The 18,329-nt window shown below is 42.5% G+C and overlaps 1 protein-coding gene across 6 annotated transcripts in view; it reads right to left on the reverse strand.

Annotated features, from left to right (window-relative positions):
- The window catches only part of phactr4a (phosphatase and actin regulator 4a), a 31,291-nt gene that overhangs the window by 10,452 nt on the left and 2,510 nt on the right, over positions 1 to 18,329 (reverse strand). For 2 of the 6 annotated variants that reach the window (XM_087175832.1, XM_023413213.2), the window contains 5 exons: positions 14,185 to 14,229; positions 5,168 to 5,332; positions 4,999 to 5,079; positions 3,786 to 4,910; positions 1,248 to 1,619 (listed from right to left, as the gene is read on the reverse strand). In XM_087175832.1, coding sequence (XP_087031958.1) covers positions 1,248 to 1,619; positions 3,786 to 4,910; positions 4,999 to 5,079; positions 5,168 to 5,332; positions 14,185 to 14,197 — 1,756 coding nt within the window. In that variant the 5' untranslated portion in view covers positions 14,198 to 14,229. Of the gene's footprint in view, positions 1 to 1,247; positions 1,620 to 3,785; positions 4,911 to 4,998; positions 5,080 to 5,167; positions 5,333 to 11,083; positions 11,299 to 13,749; positions 13,906 to 14,184; positions 14,230 to 16,408; positions 16,530 to 18,329 lie in introns of those variants that run through there. The other 4 variants (XM_087175831.1, XM_023413211.2, XM_023413210.2 and 1 more) reach the window with 4 other exon arrangements.

Here is an 18,329-nt window from a genome sequence, read left to right on the forward strand (position 1 = left end):
GACAGTGTGAAACTTCACCTAACAAATGGTAGTGGAATGTGTCACTGCCGCAGACAGTAAGGGGATGGGCTGTAAACAAGAGCAGCTGTGGCATGCTGGGACAAAGGATATGAAATACTAAAAGCCAATCAGTTTCTATCTGCCCTCCAGAGAAGTGCTGGTATTGCATAAATGGTGCAAAGACAAGCCGGTGCATGTCCCCTCCCCAGAGACCGCCGGCTGTACAACACCGAGAGAACACACCAGCATCATGTTGGAAAAACACCTACACAGCAACGAGCCACAGAGAATCACCTCGCACTTTAGATCAGGGGAAGGACTCAAAGTAATTACAGACAATTCCTAAAAACCTTGAAAATGCACCATGTGGATTTTATTTCAGAAATACAAATACAACTACCAGCAGCGCAGTGCCAACTTTTATCCCACTATTTAATTTTTTATCAGTAACTGTTTCATTCTTCATGATCAGTTTTCAAACTCCTACTCTGAAACAAGTTGTGTAATATAAACATCTAAAAAGCAATCTCAACATCACACACACGATGAATCTGAAACACACACACACACACACACAAAGGATGAATAAGTCTTTCCAAAAAAAAAAAAAAAAAAAAATCACTACAGCTACGCCACAACAAACAAAAAGCTTCATCTGTATCTTTGAAACAGGTGTGGGCACCACCCAACATACCATGTTAATCCCAACCTGAACTGACGCCTCACAACAGCAGTTTCGTTCGAAGAAAAAGAGCCTTTTCTCTACAAGAATATTTCAGGATGGATAAAATTAAATCTCTAATCAGAAGCGAGGCCTTATATATATATATATATATATATATATATATACATACATACATATACACACACACACACTTAAATACACCAGCCTAACCTAAGTTTGATCTCTTTGATCTCTCATGAGTCTCTTCCATCTAATAGTGTCAACAGTCAATAAGGAATGACTTCAGCCTGTTTCAGGGATGGCGTACATTTTTACAGCTGAGGGGACAAAGTGTAGCCGCAGTTTTGCATTATGCCAGAATTCGTTGAAGCCCAGTGTTGAACTTGCAATTTGAGACCATCGTTTCTCAAAAAGGTTCAGGTTAATTTCTTCGGCCCTTATTCGAGTTCTAAAGCTTGTTTGACTAACAGCACAAAGACAGATACACAAAGACCAAAGCAGCTGTTTATAGAGAGAGGGACTAATTTTATGTGTGCAATAAAACAGACATGGACAAACTCACCGAGCAGTGCAGGGTTGCTGTGGCGGTTGCTGGGTTTGGGTGGAGGGACGGGAGGCTGCTTGGCGTGGGGAGGGACAGGGGGCGGCGTGACAGGGTCTGCTGAGGAAGAAGCAGCAAGGGAGGGTCGAGAGGAGTCATCGGCTATTAGGGAGACAGTCCTTGGCGGCTTGGCCGCAGCCACAGGAACAGAGGACGAGGAGGAGGATGAGGAGGATGAGGATGAAGAGGAAGAGGGGGTTGGACTCCTGGCAGACTCGGTGGAGGAAGCAGTGAGGAATTTTGGGGGAAGCAGAGCTTGTTTGGGCGGGGGAGGATCCTGCTGCGAGTCTTGTGTTGGATGAGGGTCAGGGGTGGAGCGTACAACAGCAGACTCTACAGAGGGGTAAACACACACACACACACACACACACACACACACACACACACACACACAAACAAACATTAAAGGGGAGGTCACAACAAGGGTTCTACTTAAAACTCAAGAAGTGTTTGAAAACCTTGGAAAATAAGCAGATCCTTCAGAGCTCGAGGGCGACTCTGATCGAGGCTCTACAGTCAGCAGAGGATGATGGGTAAAATGAATCAGACCATCTTTAAGACACACACACCAGACATGGAGGCAGATCAAAGAATCGCAGCGATTTGCTTTTCATATTAAATCCCACGTATCAAGAGCCTGATGTTTACCGTTTCAGTTTCATCGCCCCACGTTTAGAGTTACAGTTCAATCATTCACCCGACATGCCTTCACAGCACCATCAGGGGACTTTGGTTTCCACGTGTCGGCGTTTCAAGATCACAAAACACTCAGTGACTAACTATTCACTCTGAAAATGGTTTGCAGAACTGAAGAGCCTGAACCTGCCACTGCTAACGTGAGAACAACCAGCACAAGTGTTTCATCTACAGGTGATTAATGCAGCGTACAATAAAAGACATCAAATCTGAACCTCGCGGAGAAGGACGGCAGTAGTGTTTTTATTTAAACGGAAAAGTGGCACAAGACGGAAACTGCGACAAAAACAAATGTCAGAGTTTCATCTCTATTAGTCAAGTATAAACGTCTCATCTCCTCTGAACGATACATTTTACTGACTCAAACTCGGTCAAATCGCTGCTCATCATCCAAACATTAACACACTGCACTTAGTTATCGCTGTAAACATCAAAGTTGCGGCCACAGTCAGACAGGCTAAGCGTGTAGCACAGGAATCCAGATCTGATTCACTGTGAGATCGACGCAGCATCGTCACCATATCACTAAAGGGTTGAGTCAAACATGAGAATACCACCATGTTTATTTATCTAAACCCCGGTAACTGTGATCTCAGCAGTGAAGCCAAGTAAACATTCAACAAAGTGAATGAAGGAATGTGACATTAAAGTACAACTTCATCAGGCTCCTGGAGGGGAAACAATGGGTGCGCAGGGAAAAAGAACAATTTTACCTGAATTTACCGAGCAGGATTTTTTCTGAAAATGGCTTCGCCATCTAATGTGTCACAATCAGAGAGAGGTGAAGAAAGTTTTCGTTGCAATCAACAATTTCCACCAGCAATCGGATATGAGAGAAGACATAATTTCTATTTAACCTCCATATCCCTGTATGCACATTTTTGTGGACGTGTTAGGGCTGTTGCTTTTTATTCAAAATTCAAACAGTCATTTGGACGTCAGGGAGGGAAAACAGTTTGAGGAAAATTCGAGTTATAAACGACCTGTTCAGTTTATAGGTTTGCACTCCTCATAACGGCTCAACTTTTAACAACTGAGCAGGACTTTATGGTCAAATTTTATTGGGGGAAAATAACTTCAGATCTCTCATGAAAAGACTTTAAACAGTTCATAAACTTCAGGACAAACAGAAACACTGGAGCCAGAGGAAATCTATGCCTCTGTACTTCCCTCTGCATGATGAGAGCTGGAAATTAAATAGCGCCTGATCTGTGTGGCTCATCCAGTTTTCATCATGTTGTGAAACATCAGAGTCAAAAATGTGTGACAAGATAATGTGATAACAAATTTTTTCCTGATTTCCTTTCAGTCAGATTCTGAGAAACCATCAACTTTCCTACTAGTAGTTTCTCAATTATCACCGCACCGTTGAATGTCCCAAACTGGCAGTTTTAACAAGTGGAAAAAATACAGCCTAGATTAGTGAGGTTTGCTGACTCATTGGGTTCATTTTTTACACATCAGCGGTAGAGCCAACGTCTTATCATGCAGTGAGAGCAGAGTTAGGTTAGAAAATTTGACGTCAAAGTGAAAAGCAAAAGCATCAAATTTAAACCCAATGCCAAAAAGGAACCAGATAGAATCAATGAATAAGATCTGCAAACTCTGTCTGACGCAGGTGGCGGCATCTTGGAGGTAACGCTTCTAATCTACAGATACTGAGCCCAGAAGTCTTTTCTCATCATATTTCCAGCGGTCTCTGTAACGCCGGTGTTGTTGCGAGTTTATTACCCGGTGGGAAAAGTTCCACTGTGGCATCCCTGTGAGTTGGTGTAATAATGAAACTTAAAGATGAGCTCTTACCTGAGCGTTCTCTGAACTCTGTGACTGGGCTGTATCTGGGCAGCGTACTCCTCCGGTCAGACTCCGAGGCAGGGCGAGTCTTCTTGACGTCCTCTGAGGAGCTCTTCTGCAGAGGAGGCCTCAGGTTTATCTCAGAGACAGGTCTGACTATAGGCCGCGACTCGTCCGGCTTTTCTCTCCTCTCCTTCTCCTCCCTCTTTTCCCGCTCATCTCGTCGCTCCCTTTCATTTCTCTTGGCCCAGTCCCTGTCCTCTCTCCTCTCTCTGTCGTCCCGCCTGTCTCTGTCGTCTTTTCTATCTCTGTCATCTCGCTCTTCTCTGTCATCTCGGTTGTCTCTTCTGTCCCTCTCAAGCCGCCGATCCCTGTCATCTCTCTTGTCTCGGTGGTCCCTCCTTTCCCTCTCGTCCCGATCCCTCCTTTCTTTCTCATCGCGATCTCTTCGTTCCCTCTCGTCGCGATCCCGCCGTTCTCTCTCGTCGCGATCCCGCCGTTCTCTCTCGTCGCGATCTCGCCGTTCTCTCTCGTCACGATCTCTTCGTTCCCTCTCATCGCGATCCCGGCGTTCTCTCTCGTCGCGATCTCGCCGTTCTCTTTCGTCACGATCTCTCCTGTCTGTCCTTTCATCTCTCCTCTCTCGGTCATCTCTCCATTCTCGCCTTTCTCTGATGTCTCTGTCTTCCCTCCGGTCAACTCCCCCATCCCGTTCCCTTTCCTCTCGCCAGTCCCTTCTTTCCATGTCTTCCCTGTCTTTCCTTCCTCTGTCTTCCCTGTCATCTTTTCCTTCTCTCCTCTCCTCTCTGCGGTATCTATCATCTTGAGGAGGCCCTCGGGGTAAAGATCCTCCTCTCTTATCAACATCTGACGGGAGGCGGCTTCGTCTGTCCACGTCCACAGTAAGCCGCGCGTGAGAGTCCACATCCAGAGGTGCCCGGTTACTTCGGGAGGCGTCAGACGCCGCTCTGTTTCGACGTTCATCTCCCTGGGGCAGCCTGAGGGCGTTCGCCTTCATGTCAGACTCCCCCCGAGAAACCCGCACCCCGGCTTCCGACACCCTATCCACGTCCATTGGCATGGGGTGCCCATTTTTCACTGGAGGAGCTTTAGAGTGGTTCACATCATTGCTCTCTGTAGATGAAGACACAAGCAGTGAAATAATAGTTAAAAATGAAGCTGATACATCCACAGAATATTCTTTAACGAAGTCTAAGCTCACCATTCTCCTGGATGTCCTTTAGAACCCCTCTCGCAATCAGCTCTTGCCGACTTTTTCTAACAGAAATCTTTCTTTCCAAAGCTGAAACAAAACAAAAACACATAACTAACTGAAGCAAAGAGTAATGAACACAAAAGATGGAGATATTGAGCCCTTGTACTCAGCATACCTATAGATGTTTCAGCGAACTTCTCACTTGGCTTCTTCTTTCTCCATTTCCAGGGCTTGAAGATCCTTCCCATCTTGGAGAACTTGCCTTTGCGTTTGGTTGGAGGTGTTCCCCCACCAGAGTTTCCGTCTTCACCACCGCCTGTTGTGCTGTCGACCTCATCATCTGCATGAACACGAGGGAGGCAAACAAGAGGTCACTCATTGCAGTGATATTGCAGATAATCAAACAACTTGTTTTAACAGTAATAAGAACAATGACTTTCATGTTGGATTTCAATCTCTGCAAAATATTACTTACAGAAATTATTTTAAGCCTTATTTTGCCAAGCAAAATTTTAAATCTCCAACAATTTGACAAAAAATTTTCCGAACAGTCACGTATCGGACACACGATCTTGTTTCTCGCTGCAGTACAGTTTGTTGTGTTCACGTGAATGTGACTGATGAGTTACTAACTGGGCACAATGCAATGTGATCTACAGTCTTACATCCAGATGACAACTGCGACTGGCCTGTGACTCAATCCAACACTACAGCTGAGGAATCTGCCATTTCAGTGCAGGAATAGTGACAAGGTCTAAACACAAAATAACCCCATCTTTTCAAATGGGTCCGATTACTGATCCGGTGAGTTATGTCCACACATAGGGCAGGGCTTCAACTCCAGGCTGCTGCTTCATTAATGTGTGATAATAAAAAAGGACCAAACCTCTAAACAAGGCTGGTCCAAATTCCTCTCTTTCTGTCTGCTCAGCTGTCTCAACTGTCACATGAGAGCCAGACAATAAAATATGGGCACAGTCCCTTCTGGTATTATTTACAAGGTGGTGTGAATTAAATGTGATCTTTGTCATGGTTGTGACAGTTATAGGATCATGTAACATCCTTCTGTATTTGTCGCATTCACCATCTATATCTGATATTCTTCTTTTAAACCAGAGTAACGTTAAAAAATTGTAAGAAAAAGATTAAACTGACAAATAAAAAATAAAAAATAAAAAAAGCACAACTAAGCAACAGCTCTAACAGAAACCATGAGTCAAAGACGGCAATAACTAGGTGTGAAACCACCATCGTAATTCTTGGGCGATGAGTCGCATGGCAGCAGTTACTCAACATTGTGCAACATGGCAGCCGGCCTGTGATTTAAGTGCAGGGAGAAGGGAGGTGGACTGAACCACTAGTTTCACAAATGTAGAGGAAGACAGGTGAGTTTATTCTCTCATTGGTGCAGGTATTCTGAGCATTATATGACAGGGAAGACTGACATTCAATTATGTCCTTTACCTCCCACATAAAACAAGTCTGTAGGTCAGCCTTCTTCCACCTGTATAATATTGTGTAAATAAGAAACCATACTGTCCCACAAGGATGGTGAAAACTAGTCCATGCATCTGTTACCTCCGGACTGAACTACAGTAATTCCTTATTATCAGGATGTCTCAATACCTCAATGAAAAGCCTCGAGCTGATTCAAAATGCTGCAGCGCAAGTACTGACAGGAAGTAGAAAAAGAGATCATATCTCTCCTGTGTAGCTTCTCTGTAAAGTGCAGAATAATATTCAAAATCTTCTTACCTACAATCCCTTAACAACTAAACTAATATTACCCCAATAAAAACACTCCAGTCTCTAAGTGCAGGCCTAATGAGAGTAGAAGTGGGGGCAGAGACTTCAGCTGTCAGGCTCCTCTCCTGTGAAAACCAGCTGCCAGTTTGGATCCAGGAGGCAGACACCTCCTCTACATTTAAGATTAAGCTTAAAACTTTCCTCTTTAATAAAGCTTATCATTAAATCTGACTCAGGTGAGCTACTTACTCCTTCTCTCTCATTTCTCTCCTCTCAACCCGACTGGTTGAGGCAGACGGCCACCCACCCAGGAGTCTGGCTCTGTCTGAGATTTCTCCTCTCCACTGTCGTGAAGCGTTTTCTCATTTCTCAATTTATATTATGTAAATATTGGAGAAATTGCCTAAAGATAATGTATGTTATTTTTTGATTTGGTGCTACATAATTAAATTGAACTGAAAATTGAAGCTGTAATTATCTCACGTAGATTTGAATCTAACTGAATTATTTCATTTGCAGACACTGACGTCCATATTCGCTTACCCAAGATTGTGTAACACAACCCTGTTCATCTTCAAAAATTGGGGGCAAACGCACTCACACCCACACATTCTGCATAAGTGGCAGCTATATATTTTTATTCTTGATAGATATGACGATCTGGAGTTCTGCACCGTCATTACTGACTAGTGATGCTTTTATAGTGGAAACACAAGCTGTTATTACTGAGGTATAACTTCCTTTAAAATACAAATTATATAATCAAATTTAAAACCACATTCGAAGCGCATAATTACAGCGTCAAACCCATGTTACATTACTACATTGCTCACAGTCAGACACGGTATAAGTTGTGGTCGACGGGTTGTAAAACAGGGTGAAATGAAATGAAAGAATGAGGAAAACCAACATAAACAGTGGAGGGAAACCACTAACACCTTTTCAAGGTCACAGATAAATGTAACCAACATGAAGAGTCAGACACGAAAGCTCAGGACATCAGGCTGCATTGGGAAAAAAAAAAAAAGTTGTATATTGGAGGTGTTAATGATTAATGCATGACCTATTAATCACATACTTGAATGTGATCAATCATGAATATAAGAGCTGACAGTGCAGATCTCCACACATTGAATGTGTCCATGCGGCTGCCATCCAATTTCCATACAGCCGAGACAAACGTGCGGCGTGTGCAGCGGACAACAACAATCACGACACAGTGCCGCAGACACAATACGAGTCGTTTTTCCATATGCATATAAATCACAATTCAGTTCCAACTCACGCCTCAACAGCACGATACGCTTATCTTCTTCATAATAAAAATAGTAAGACTTCAGTCTGGTGTTAAAAGAACGGGGCAGTCCGTTTTGGTTTCTGCTAAAATTAAAATGAGCTGCTACTTGTGATCATTTTTAGGCTACAGCCCTTTTCATCGACCCATGTTTGGGTTCAGCTCTTTTTAAGTGCTCCTCGTGTTTAGTCCCTTCTAATTTAAGTCCTCAGCTCAAGGCCAGTGTCTGTCTACAGAACGCCAAATTAATCGGAGAGCTAATCACGCTGGTTGAACTTTCCTAACACCTCTGGTCCAGCCTGTCTTTGTGCCTCCTCAGGATCAGGATTGGATTGAGGGAGCAAACAGCGGGGTTAAAGAATTAATATGAACGTGATCCCCTTTGCACGAGCAGTTTATGCTAACTAGCAGCTATGCTAACCCTCCTCTCTGAGGGGAAGAGCCGCCAACGATCCTTCCTCCTGTGCACGATCATGTTTTGATCCGGAGTGTGCACAGAGGGGAGGGGCTACTCGCAGACGGGTGTGTTGTCAATGTGTTTGTGTGAAAGAGAGACAGAGAGAGGGAGAGAGAGGGAGAGAGAGGGAGAGAGGGAGAGAGGGAGAGAGAGAGAGAGCAGTTGTGTCAGTCTCTCCACCACATTAACTGCTAATGGACATAATTGTTAGTTGCAGCCCTGATATCGATTTTCAAAGCCAAAACATCATTCTGCAACTGACTATTTTCATCACTGATTATTCTGCTGATCATTTTTTGTCTATAAAAGTCAGAAAATTCATCCTTTATCAGACGATCAATGCAAAACCTGAAAATATTCTATTTTATTACTATCATATATGAAAGACAACAAATCTTCACATTTAAGAAGCTTAAAACAGAGAATCTTCTTTGCTTGAAAAGTGACTGAATCAATCAATTGATCAACTAATCGTAATCAACTTGTTGTTGCAGCCCTAAACTGAGATTTTGAGAGTGAGAAACTTCCTGATTCATATAGAAAATATTCCATATGTCAGAGTGAGTCACATCTGACCATGATTATCCCAAACCTCTGTATTCTCACGGTCACTGTGAACATGCTCAGCTCGTCTCTGTGTCGCTACAGCGCACAACACATGAATCAACCGGTGGATTAATTACAACTTTCACAAACTATTGTGATGCGACACAGTGTGTTATGTATCACATGACAGGACAGAAAGATGCGTTCTCTTCAGCCTTGACCTTTAAAAGTTTCTCTTTGTCTTCACACTTGGTTTCATTTATCACTACAGGGAGCAGACAAAAACTCTTTACAAAAGGCAGGTCAGGATGAAAGGCTTCTGTGTCGATGATGATGTTTGTCTTTACTCTTTATGTATTCATGTTGATCATACTTAATGTGCTATTACCGTGTCTCCGTTTGTTTGTTTGTTTGTTTGTTTGTTTGGCATGCATTTATGTTACAATTAGTTGAGCCTGTTGAGCAACGCAAGTATAACTTTGGAAGTCTTTATCCGCAACTATTTTGATGATCTCTGAATTTATGTTTTAGTCGTTTTGGTAAGAAAAAGCACCAAAGATTTTCTGTTTCTATTTTCTCAAATGTGATAATTTGACATTTGAAAATGTCACTTTACCATTAATTTATCTAGAAAATAATTGGCACATTAATCATTACTGAAAACAATTGTTAGTTGCAGCTCAAACATTGATTAATTTGACAAAACACACATATTTAAGAGCTGGTTAATTGGCATTCGACCTAAGATGACCGTCAAACTCTGTTCATTAAAAAGACTCTCCATCAAATGTTCATATGATCCTGTCTGTCCACCGTGTGAAGTGAAGCAGGCTGTTGGATGTATGTGTGAACTCCCATGCTGAAATGTGGGCGTACACAGGTCAGTGAACTCTGTGCAGTGCACTGGCCCTCACAGCTATTTCTGACACATATCCCAGACACCAGTGCAGCGTTAAACTGGGAGGGCTGGGGCGGCAGTGAACTGGGATAACACTGATGTGGCTTGGCTGTGTGTGATGTGGTGACTTTGTGTTACAGTAAAGCACGACAATCCGAGATGTATGCTTTAAAGATGAGGTGAAAGACTCTAGTAACAACGACACAGACTTCTGTAAATGTAGAACTCAAAGTGCTAATAAAAGCATGAAAGCTGCACTAACCAGCTGGCAACTGATGCAACACCCTGAACCCCTCTGGTTTAAAGCTGTCCATATGACTCACGCCAATCACATGACATGTTGACACCAGCTACGCAAAATAGCTCACCGGGGGCAAAAATACATGTTGCATAGAGAGAAGAACACGCAACAAAGAAGATGTTCCTATGTTGCTTGTTTCGAGTAGGAGTGTTGTGACGTGTCTGAACAGAAACCCTGCGGTTAAAAAACAAAACAAATATTGATTCAACCAATTGTGAGTGAGCAGGCCGTCGTTTCTGTTGAACAAATAGAAGGTCGTGACTAAATTAGAGTCGGTGGCCTGCATTGCACAGATGCTGGATTCCAATAGCTGACAGCTGTATTATTAAGAGGAGCTGTAGGTGCGCAAATACAACTTGAGAGCGGATCCAGCAAAAACTGGTTTTCAGTGTTTGAACTGTTATTAGCTCGTGGGTCAGTGTACACCCGCGACATGAGAAGTGAAGTCATTCAAGTTAAAACTGAGATGCACATGTGGAGAGCTGGTGGTGTCAGTTGGTGCCTTGTACCCTCAAATCTTTTGTTTTCTTTCCCCCCCTTCAGGAAGGCTTCCTCGGGGGAGATGGAGCGCAGCGTGCAGACAGAGAGAAGTTTGTGTGGTTTGTGTATTTCACAATCACCACATTCCATCTGCAGGCATTCTTCTACACCTGCCTGTGCCTGCCGCCTTACAGTTTTCTCTCTCTGCTTTAAAAAAAACAAAAAAAAAAACACCTGCCCCCCCTCTTCCTCTACACAAAGCCAAACATGCTCGCCAATGTCGTTTTCCACATCTAAAGAAATCAGTCAAAGTCAAAGTTATGTTCACGGGAAGCATTTCGTGCCGAGCCTCTGGCGCCCTGGACTCACCCGTGTTGTGTTGGGCTGGTTGCTGGGCCACTGTCTCACTGCTAGCACTGTGTCCCATGCTACGGCTCCTGTCCCCACTGGCCTGCCGGGCCCTGCCTCTCCCGAGGCCCGCGGCAGGAGAGGAAAACCTAAAGCCACCTCGCTGTTCTCCACCCAGACATGGAGCTCCTGTAACTCAAGACTGTCTTGACTGCTCACTTGCGTCGTTTAGTCTCTCTCTCGTGTCTATAGTTTTTCCCTCCCCCTCCCTTCAGCCTGTGTTATTTGGTCTCCCCCTCCTTTCCTCCCTCCTTCGTTCGCTTTAAAACACCAGCACACTCACTCACTCCTTAGGTCCCTCCCTTCTTGGAGCTCTGACTTCATAAATAAGGTACGCCAATAAGGTAATCCTGCAGTCTTAGATGCCTTTCATTCCTGAGAGCAGATTTTTCAGGGGCAAAGTTCACAGTAGGCGAGCTTTGAGGTTTGGCCGGTCCAGCCATCAAGCCTTGAGGGATTTGCAATGCAGTGGGGGCCCCCTGCTAGCACCATTTCTCAGACTGACAAAACACTACTCCCCGAAGCGCGAGGGGCGGGCTCTGCTGCGTGAGGTAACTTGAGAAGTGGAAGGTGAGCCGGGCAAAGGTGGCGCTCAGCACCAGAGAAGAGGAAGTGACACAGTAGAGGTGTCTGGTGACGGGGGGGGGGGGGGGGGGGGGGGGGGGGGGACACGACGACGACGACTGTCCATTTAAACTACAAAATGCACGTGGAAGATGTGGATGTTAGCCACTTTGTTTTACAGCTATGATTGACACAATTCCTGGACCACACCTCCCTCAGGTGTGGGGGCAAATTAGGGACGAGTGCCAAAACACGGTACTGAAGAACAGACTCCAGTACTAAATTATTTAATCCAAGTGTAAGATAGATAAGCTCGTACTCTATCAGTTCTGCTCTCAGTACTGGAGAAATTGAGAAAATAAACTTCCTAATTATTATTGCTACATAAAAGTTATCTCACATTTTATCGCACCAGCTCAGTTTCTGATTAAGACATTTGTCTCTGATGCATTTTTCACTGTTAGAAATTCGCTGTGTGTGTGAAGGGTGGGGGCAGCTCCGTCTCACACACTGCAACACACACACACACACACACACACACACACACACACACACACACACACACACACACACACACACAATGCTATTAGCGACAATGGTGATGATAGGGGAAAAATAACTTTTGCATTTCACTTTAACTGAAAAAATAATATATATATATATATAAATAAATAAATGATGATGATGTGCTGATGTGTTTAGTTTTACTTCATCTTCCTAAACCGTGTCGTAACACACAGTGTCAAACGCACAACACACACGTGAGCAGTCACTGGGTCAAAACCTTAATCTCAGAAACATCCATGTCCATGCTGGACAGAAACAAGGCAGCCAGGCTGTCTGTCCCTGGACATTTCTATCAGAGCACTGTGTGATTTCATTATAAGTAATCAGTGTGTGGGAGTTAGATAAGCTCCTACATCCATGTTAGAGATAAAATTGGAAAGTAGGAGAAAAGATGTTTCCACAGTTAGTCACACAGAATTTGGTTTATAGAAAGTTAAAAAGGAGAAGAGAGTGTAATGACATGTTCATGATGGATTTTCTCCACAGATGAGATAAAAATGAATAGCTTTCCATAAAATCTAGTCAAAAATAGCATGCTATTGCTAATATATAATATATTAAGTTATGCTGAATTGCAACTTCAACTTTAGTTTAAAAAAAGAAGAAGTTTTAAAAAAAGAAAAAAAAAGGTCAAAATAAGAAGAAGTTTGGGAAGCAGACAGAGAGAGAGGCCAAACAAACCACATAACTGTTGCTCCCTCTACAGTCTAATTAAAGCTACAACATAGAGGAACAACTGACACAGGAATGTATGGAACGCAAGACCACAAGCCCACCTCTTGGCACAAGGATCATAATTAGGATCACAACAATCCTTGAAATTATTGAATGTAAATAAAAAAGCGATGACAAGCGATGACATCCTCTGACTTGTGAGTCATCGTGCCACTGAAACCTTTTGTCACTCTTTCCATAGAGAAGCAGCAGATGGAGACAAAGAAATGTTTTCACGCTTTTAAACAAAACCTGAGAAACACGAAGCCCCGGCTGAACAAAAACAACAAACAAGTTGATGACTCAGAAAAATACTATAATACTATCTCATAATGACAACTCCAAAACATATGATATAATGTGACATTAGCCAACATGCTGGATGGCTTTCAAAATATAAAGGACATGTGAAGCGTTGCAGCTGCTCGACAGAAGCAAATCATTTTCAGAATAGAGCCGAGGAGGAAGTCCAGTTTATTTTTACTGCTTGGACACAGGGCCAGGCAGGGATGAGTACATCAAGCTTCCTTAATCTGTTCCTGCCATGGCACAGATCTATGAAGTTCTCATAAGGCCACGTCCTGTTCTATCTTTACATTGACTAAAGCAATAACTGATCGATTTACTTTCAATACCGTCTCACATTTCAACAAAAGGGACATACTGCAAGCCGAGAGAGCGGACTACACTTTAAAGAAAAAAGGTCAAATGTAAATTCAAATCTAACGTAAATCTTCAAAAATGTGAACATCCGCCAACAGACAGAAAGCAGGTTTACTCACAAATACATTCAGCCTGGACAGCCATCCCAGGTATTTCCCACAGATGTCACAAATGCACGAACAACGGCTCAGCCCAGGAACAAAGATCCTCCGAGCGTGTACTTGATACGTCGAGGTTGTCAAACGAACAAGGTCAGTGGTGAAACAGACACAAGGCCATGCGTGGCAGTGAGAAAAAACCGGCAGCTCTGTTCACCTACAGGTGTGTCCTCTGGGCAAGGGCCAATCAGATACCAGCAGTGTCAACAGCACAATGCATCACAGGGCCACCCCCTTAATGGACAACTTCATAACATGGCACTATGCTTGTTGACTCACCGCTTTCTGTCATCACGATACTACGGTTCAGATAACGTCAGTCTCACTACAGTCAGCATATACAGTAAAATAAAACCTTTACAACTGGAGTAATAATAAAAAGAGAGTTTCTCTTACCAGGATTTTCCATCACAATGTCCAAAACTCAGCAGTCAGCAGCTCCTGAAAACAGATGAATGCATTGAATCATTATGAAATGTATGAACTTAGAGGAATTTCAATAGTACACCACAACACAACAGATTCATTCATTCATTCATTATAAGATGCAAATGTGTCTAATTACAAGTGAAAGGATAAACAAATAATTTACTTTGAAAATAATGAGTAAAACAAAACATAATCTCATGGAGGGGTTGGGAAACTGCAGAATCCCAAAGCAGCCGATATTAAAATTAAACTTTAGAGCAACTAGCCGAAGTTATTCCAGTCACTTCAGGCTCCAGTTTCCCATTATTTCTCAGTAAATCAATGAATGACTCTCAGGGCATTTCAATAGATTGGATGTTCTCTGCAGCTAATGGGGGACAGACTGAAGCTGAACAAAAGCTCTGTTGTGTTAACTAAGACTAAACAGTGCATTAATTAGCTTTCAAACGCACGCACGTACGCACACACACTAGAAATCCACTCCTGCTCGACTTAAAAGGCGGAACGGTCTCATTCAGTTTTCCTTTTTTAAGTTATCAGCCAGTAGCAGTGTCCAGGAGAACAGGGATACATCATTTCCCACGGCACTAAAGAATGAAATACATACTCTTAAATAATAGACTCTTCAAAAATTAAAGTCCTTTGGTTTGAACAAAACACGCACTCGATGGGGTGGTAAATATGAGTGTGCTGTGTGCAGTTTGGTTTTATAAACCATCTTACGTGACGTGACGTGTAAAGCTCAAAGATGGGACAAAAAGCTTAACTGTGGTTGAGCTATACCTGAGAGAGTGAAAAACACACAATCAAACATGTATACAAACAAATAACAATATGGAAACATGGTAGTTAGTAATAACTGCAACTGTGTGATACAATGAGACATCAAGTAATGGAGTACTTTTCCTCTGAGATCTTGTTTGGCTCTTTCAAATCACTCTCATTTAGCAGTTTATTGGGTAAACCTCGCAGCTGAACTGTACTGCACTTATACCGACAGGTGTAACATATAATATACAAGTGTAAGCAGAGACTTATCTACAAATTTTGTGACTAAGTTAGATATGAGTAGTTAACAAGGACCCGTGCTAATTGACAATTAATGTAAAACACTCATCTCAGAGGCGTTACCAGATGAGCACGACTTATTTTCAGTTTTCATAACGGAGGCCTACATAAGTCTGATCCAAGTTACCGTGGCAACAAGACTGCATGCTTGATGTCTCAGGGCCGTGTTTCGAAGTCATTAACGAGCGCTTCTTAAAGCACACTTGACTTTGTTTGACCTCATTAGCTCTTTGAAAACAGTTCAATCCTGGTTTACTTTGTTAGTTTAATTCAAGACAGGCTTTGCGCAGTAAGCTCTGCCTGTCTGAGCTACCTTTACGAAACACACCGCTGGTACGGAGCTCCACAAAGCACCAACAATGGAGATACCACTTGCTATAAAATCTGTTGATGAAGCCCAGCTAAAAGTCGCACTGCATGCATCTATCTATCTATCTATCTATCTATCTATATATATATATATTTGTTTTTTAATTTAAAAAAGTAAACCAGTCAGGTTTCTTCTGCATTAGTGACAGCACTGTTCAGCAGTAGTCAATAAGTCATAACATGGCATGGTTTCCGCTATATACGTTTTGTAGCGGCAGCCTGTCTGTAAAGGGGCGGATACAGCAAGTGAAGACACGTCGTGACACCTGGAAGAGCAAAAAAACGAGAAGACAGAGAAAGGTAGATAGATATAGCTAGTCGCCATGTTTCAGGACAGAGCTCACTTCAACGAAACAATCTGTGTCATTTCTCCTACAGACCTTCACACCAACTATTCAAATGATAACCCTGCCTGTAATTGGTCAAAGTCGGTAGGTGCGGCTACATCCTGACGCTTGGCAGGGGAGGTTGCACACATCAGTATCAGGCTGCACTTTGGAATGTCAAAAGTCCCTCGACAACAATCTGGTTAAACCCAACCTTTGTGAATAAATAGTCTGCACAATGTGTACACTGCAGAATAAATAGGAGAGTGTAGCCTGACAGGCAAAGACATCACCTTCGTATTAGATGGACTAGACCGGATTCTTATGATGATTTGATGAAGCACAACAGGTTCTCTATGAATTCAGCTTTCAAATGAAGTCGTGATCAAAGAAAAATACTATAGGCTCATTTATTCAGCTTAACTTACTTCTACTGAAGGATTTCCCCAGTGCCGTCCTTGCGGTTTAGCTGTGACTTCTTGTTCCAGCAGGACAACTTAGCAGCAAAGTGATTATGGCGCTCCGTTTGCCAGGACACAGTCATCACCACTGACAAAAATACCAAGAAGTTGTCATAAGACTTAAACTAGTCCATTAAATCTCAAACTACAAAACCAACTCTGCCTTGAACTTTTAAAATCAGGTAGTAATAGCTTTTTTCCTTTTGTTTTTTTGAACAGTGGACAACCCTCTGCCTGGTCAGCTTTGGTTCAGTCCCAACTGGTTTGACAAGTGTTGGCATATGATGTACACACAGCACATGTGAAACAGCTGCATGGAGGATTACATGTCTGGACTGTACCACACTTCAAATGATCCACTGAAAACACTAATGTCCACTTCTCTAGTGTGCAAGCTACTGCTGCATATCTGCCTCGGGTTATCAAAGTAACATTTATAAACAACCCATCATGTACAGCGCAGACGGTTCAGAGAAATGCACACAAGGCTTAGAAAAATTAATTAACGCAGTTAAATCAGGAGACTGAGCTCCTGGAATAATAAAAAAAATTTGCTAACACTGTATGTAACAAAAAGCAAAAAAACGAAAACAAAGTATGAACGCTCTAATCGGCCTGCAATCGTATTATTACTGGTTTCACCTGGAAATAAATAGGTAAATAGGATGACTGTGTAAATTACTGACTTTGCATTTATTTCCAATAAATATCACCACTTATAGTCAACAGTAACAGACTATATCACAGTTACTGCATGCCCAGCACACTCATTGTTGACAATGTATTTCTCCCTTGATATCAATGTCATAAAAGACTCATTACTAAACACACAAAACAACTATTAAATCTGAGCTATTAACAATCATAGCCCCATTTGATTTGGTTTATGGTCTTGTCAGTTAAGAGAAGGCTTAATCCATTTATTATTCACCGTTTCCAACCTGCCCATAAGAGAGAGAAGTCGATACACACTTGAACTCACAAATAATTTACTAGATCAAGTTCAGCACCACTGCAACTCTATTCTGTTCTCGAATATCCTCCCGGGTGCACCGGGCCCAACGCGAGCTTCAGCTCAGAGGGGCAACAATTAGCAGGTGCAGGCTGGCAGCAAAGCAAACACAGAGGTGAGTTAATGTGCACCGCTTTGTGAGCATACAAAATCCCCATATTGAAATGCTTGAAGCCCTCGGGAGACCACAGGAACATGTACAAACACACAGGTTCCCGCCCAGTCCTGCCATTATCTTACAGAGTAGCCAGAGGTCGGAGAGGTTAACAGCCTGGTCTCTGAGTTAACTTACGTCCGGTTTTCACTCATTCTCAGCATTAGAAAGAGAATGACTTAGAGAGCAGTAAGCAAAATGGCAGCTCGATTTTCCGGTTTAGTAACAGGATCCAGCAGCGGTATTTCATCACTTTCACACGGGAGTGAGTGTACACCTTTATATTTCTTATGGAGGTGAGGCTTCAGACCTGTTTACACAATAAGGTTGCAATACCTTGAGTAATGTGTGAACTATTTAGGACATCTTATGACTGACATTTCAGTGTGAATACATTCTGAAAAATGTCAATTCATTCTGTAATGTTAGATGTTCATGTTCGTAGCAGAACAAATACAAAGAGACTACTGAATAATTACATTGCAAAGGTTTTCTAATCGCATAAATGTACATATTCCTTAATCATGCAACAACTGAGCCAATCACAATCAGAGAAGATGGCGTTATATTATTATGTATATTATTATTATTTATGCATCTGATTTCCACAATAATGATTGATCTAGATTTTCAAAGATGAGTGCATATTGAACCAACTACTGCATTAAAAATCAGATAACTAGTAACAGAGCCGTGGTAACCAGAGTATAATTCACTCTCAT

Source organism: Seriola lalandi, unplaced genomic scaffold (assembly GCF_002814215.2).
Source record: "Seriola lalandi dorsalis isolate HSWRI2012SDOR001 ecotype SW California unplaced genomic scaffold, Sedor1 jcf7180002054505, whole genome shotgun sequence".
In the NCBI taxonomy this organism is placed as follows: domain Eukaryota; kingdom Metazoa; phylum Chordata; class Actinopteri; order Carangiformes; family Carangidae; genus Seriola; species Seriola lalandi.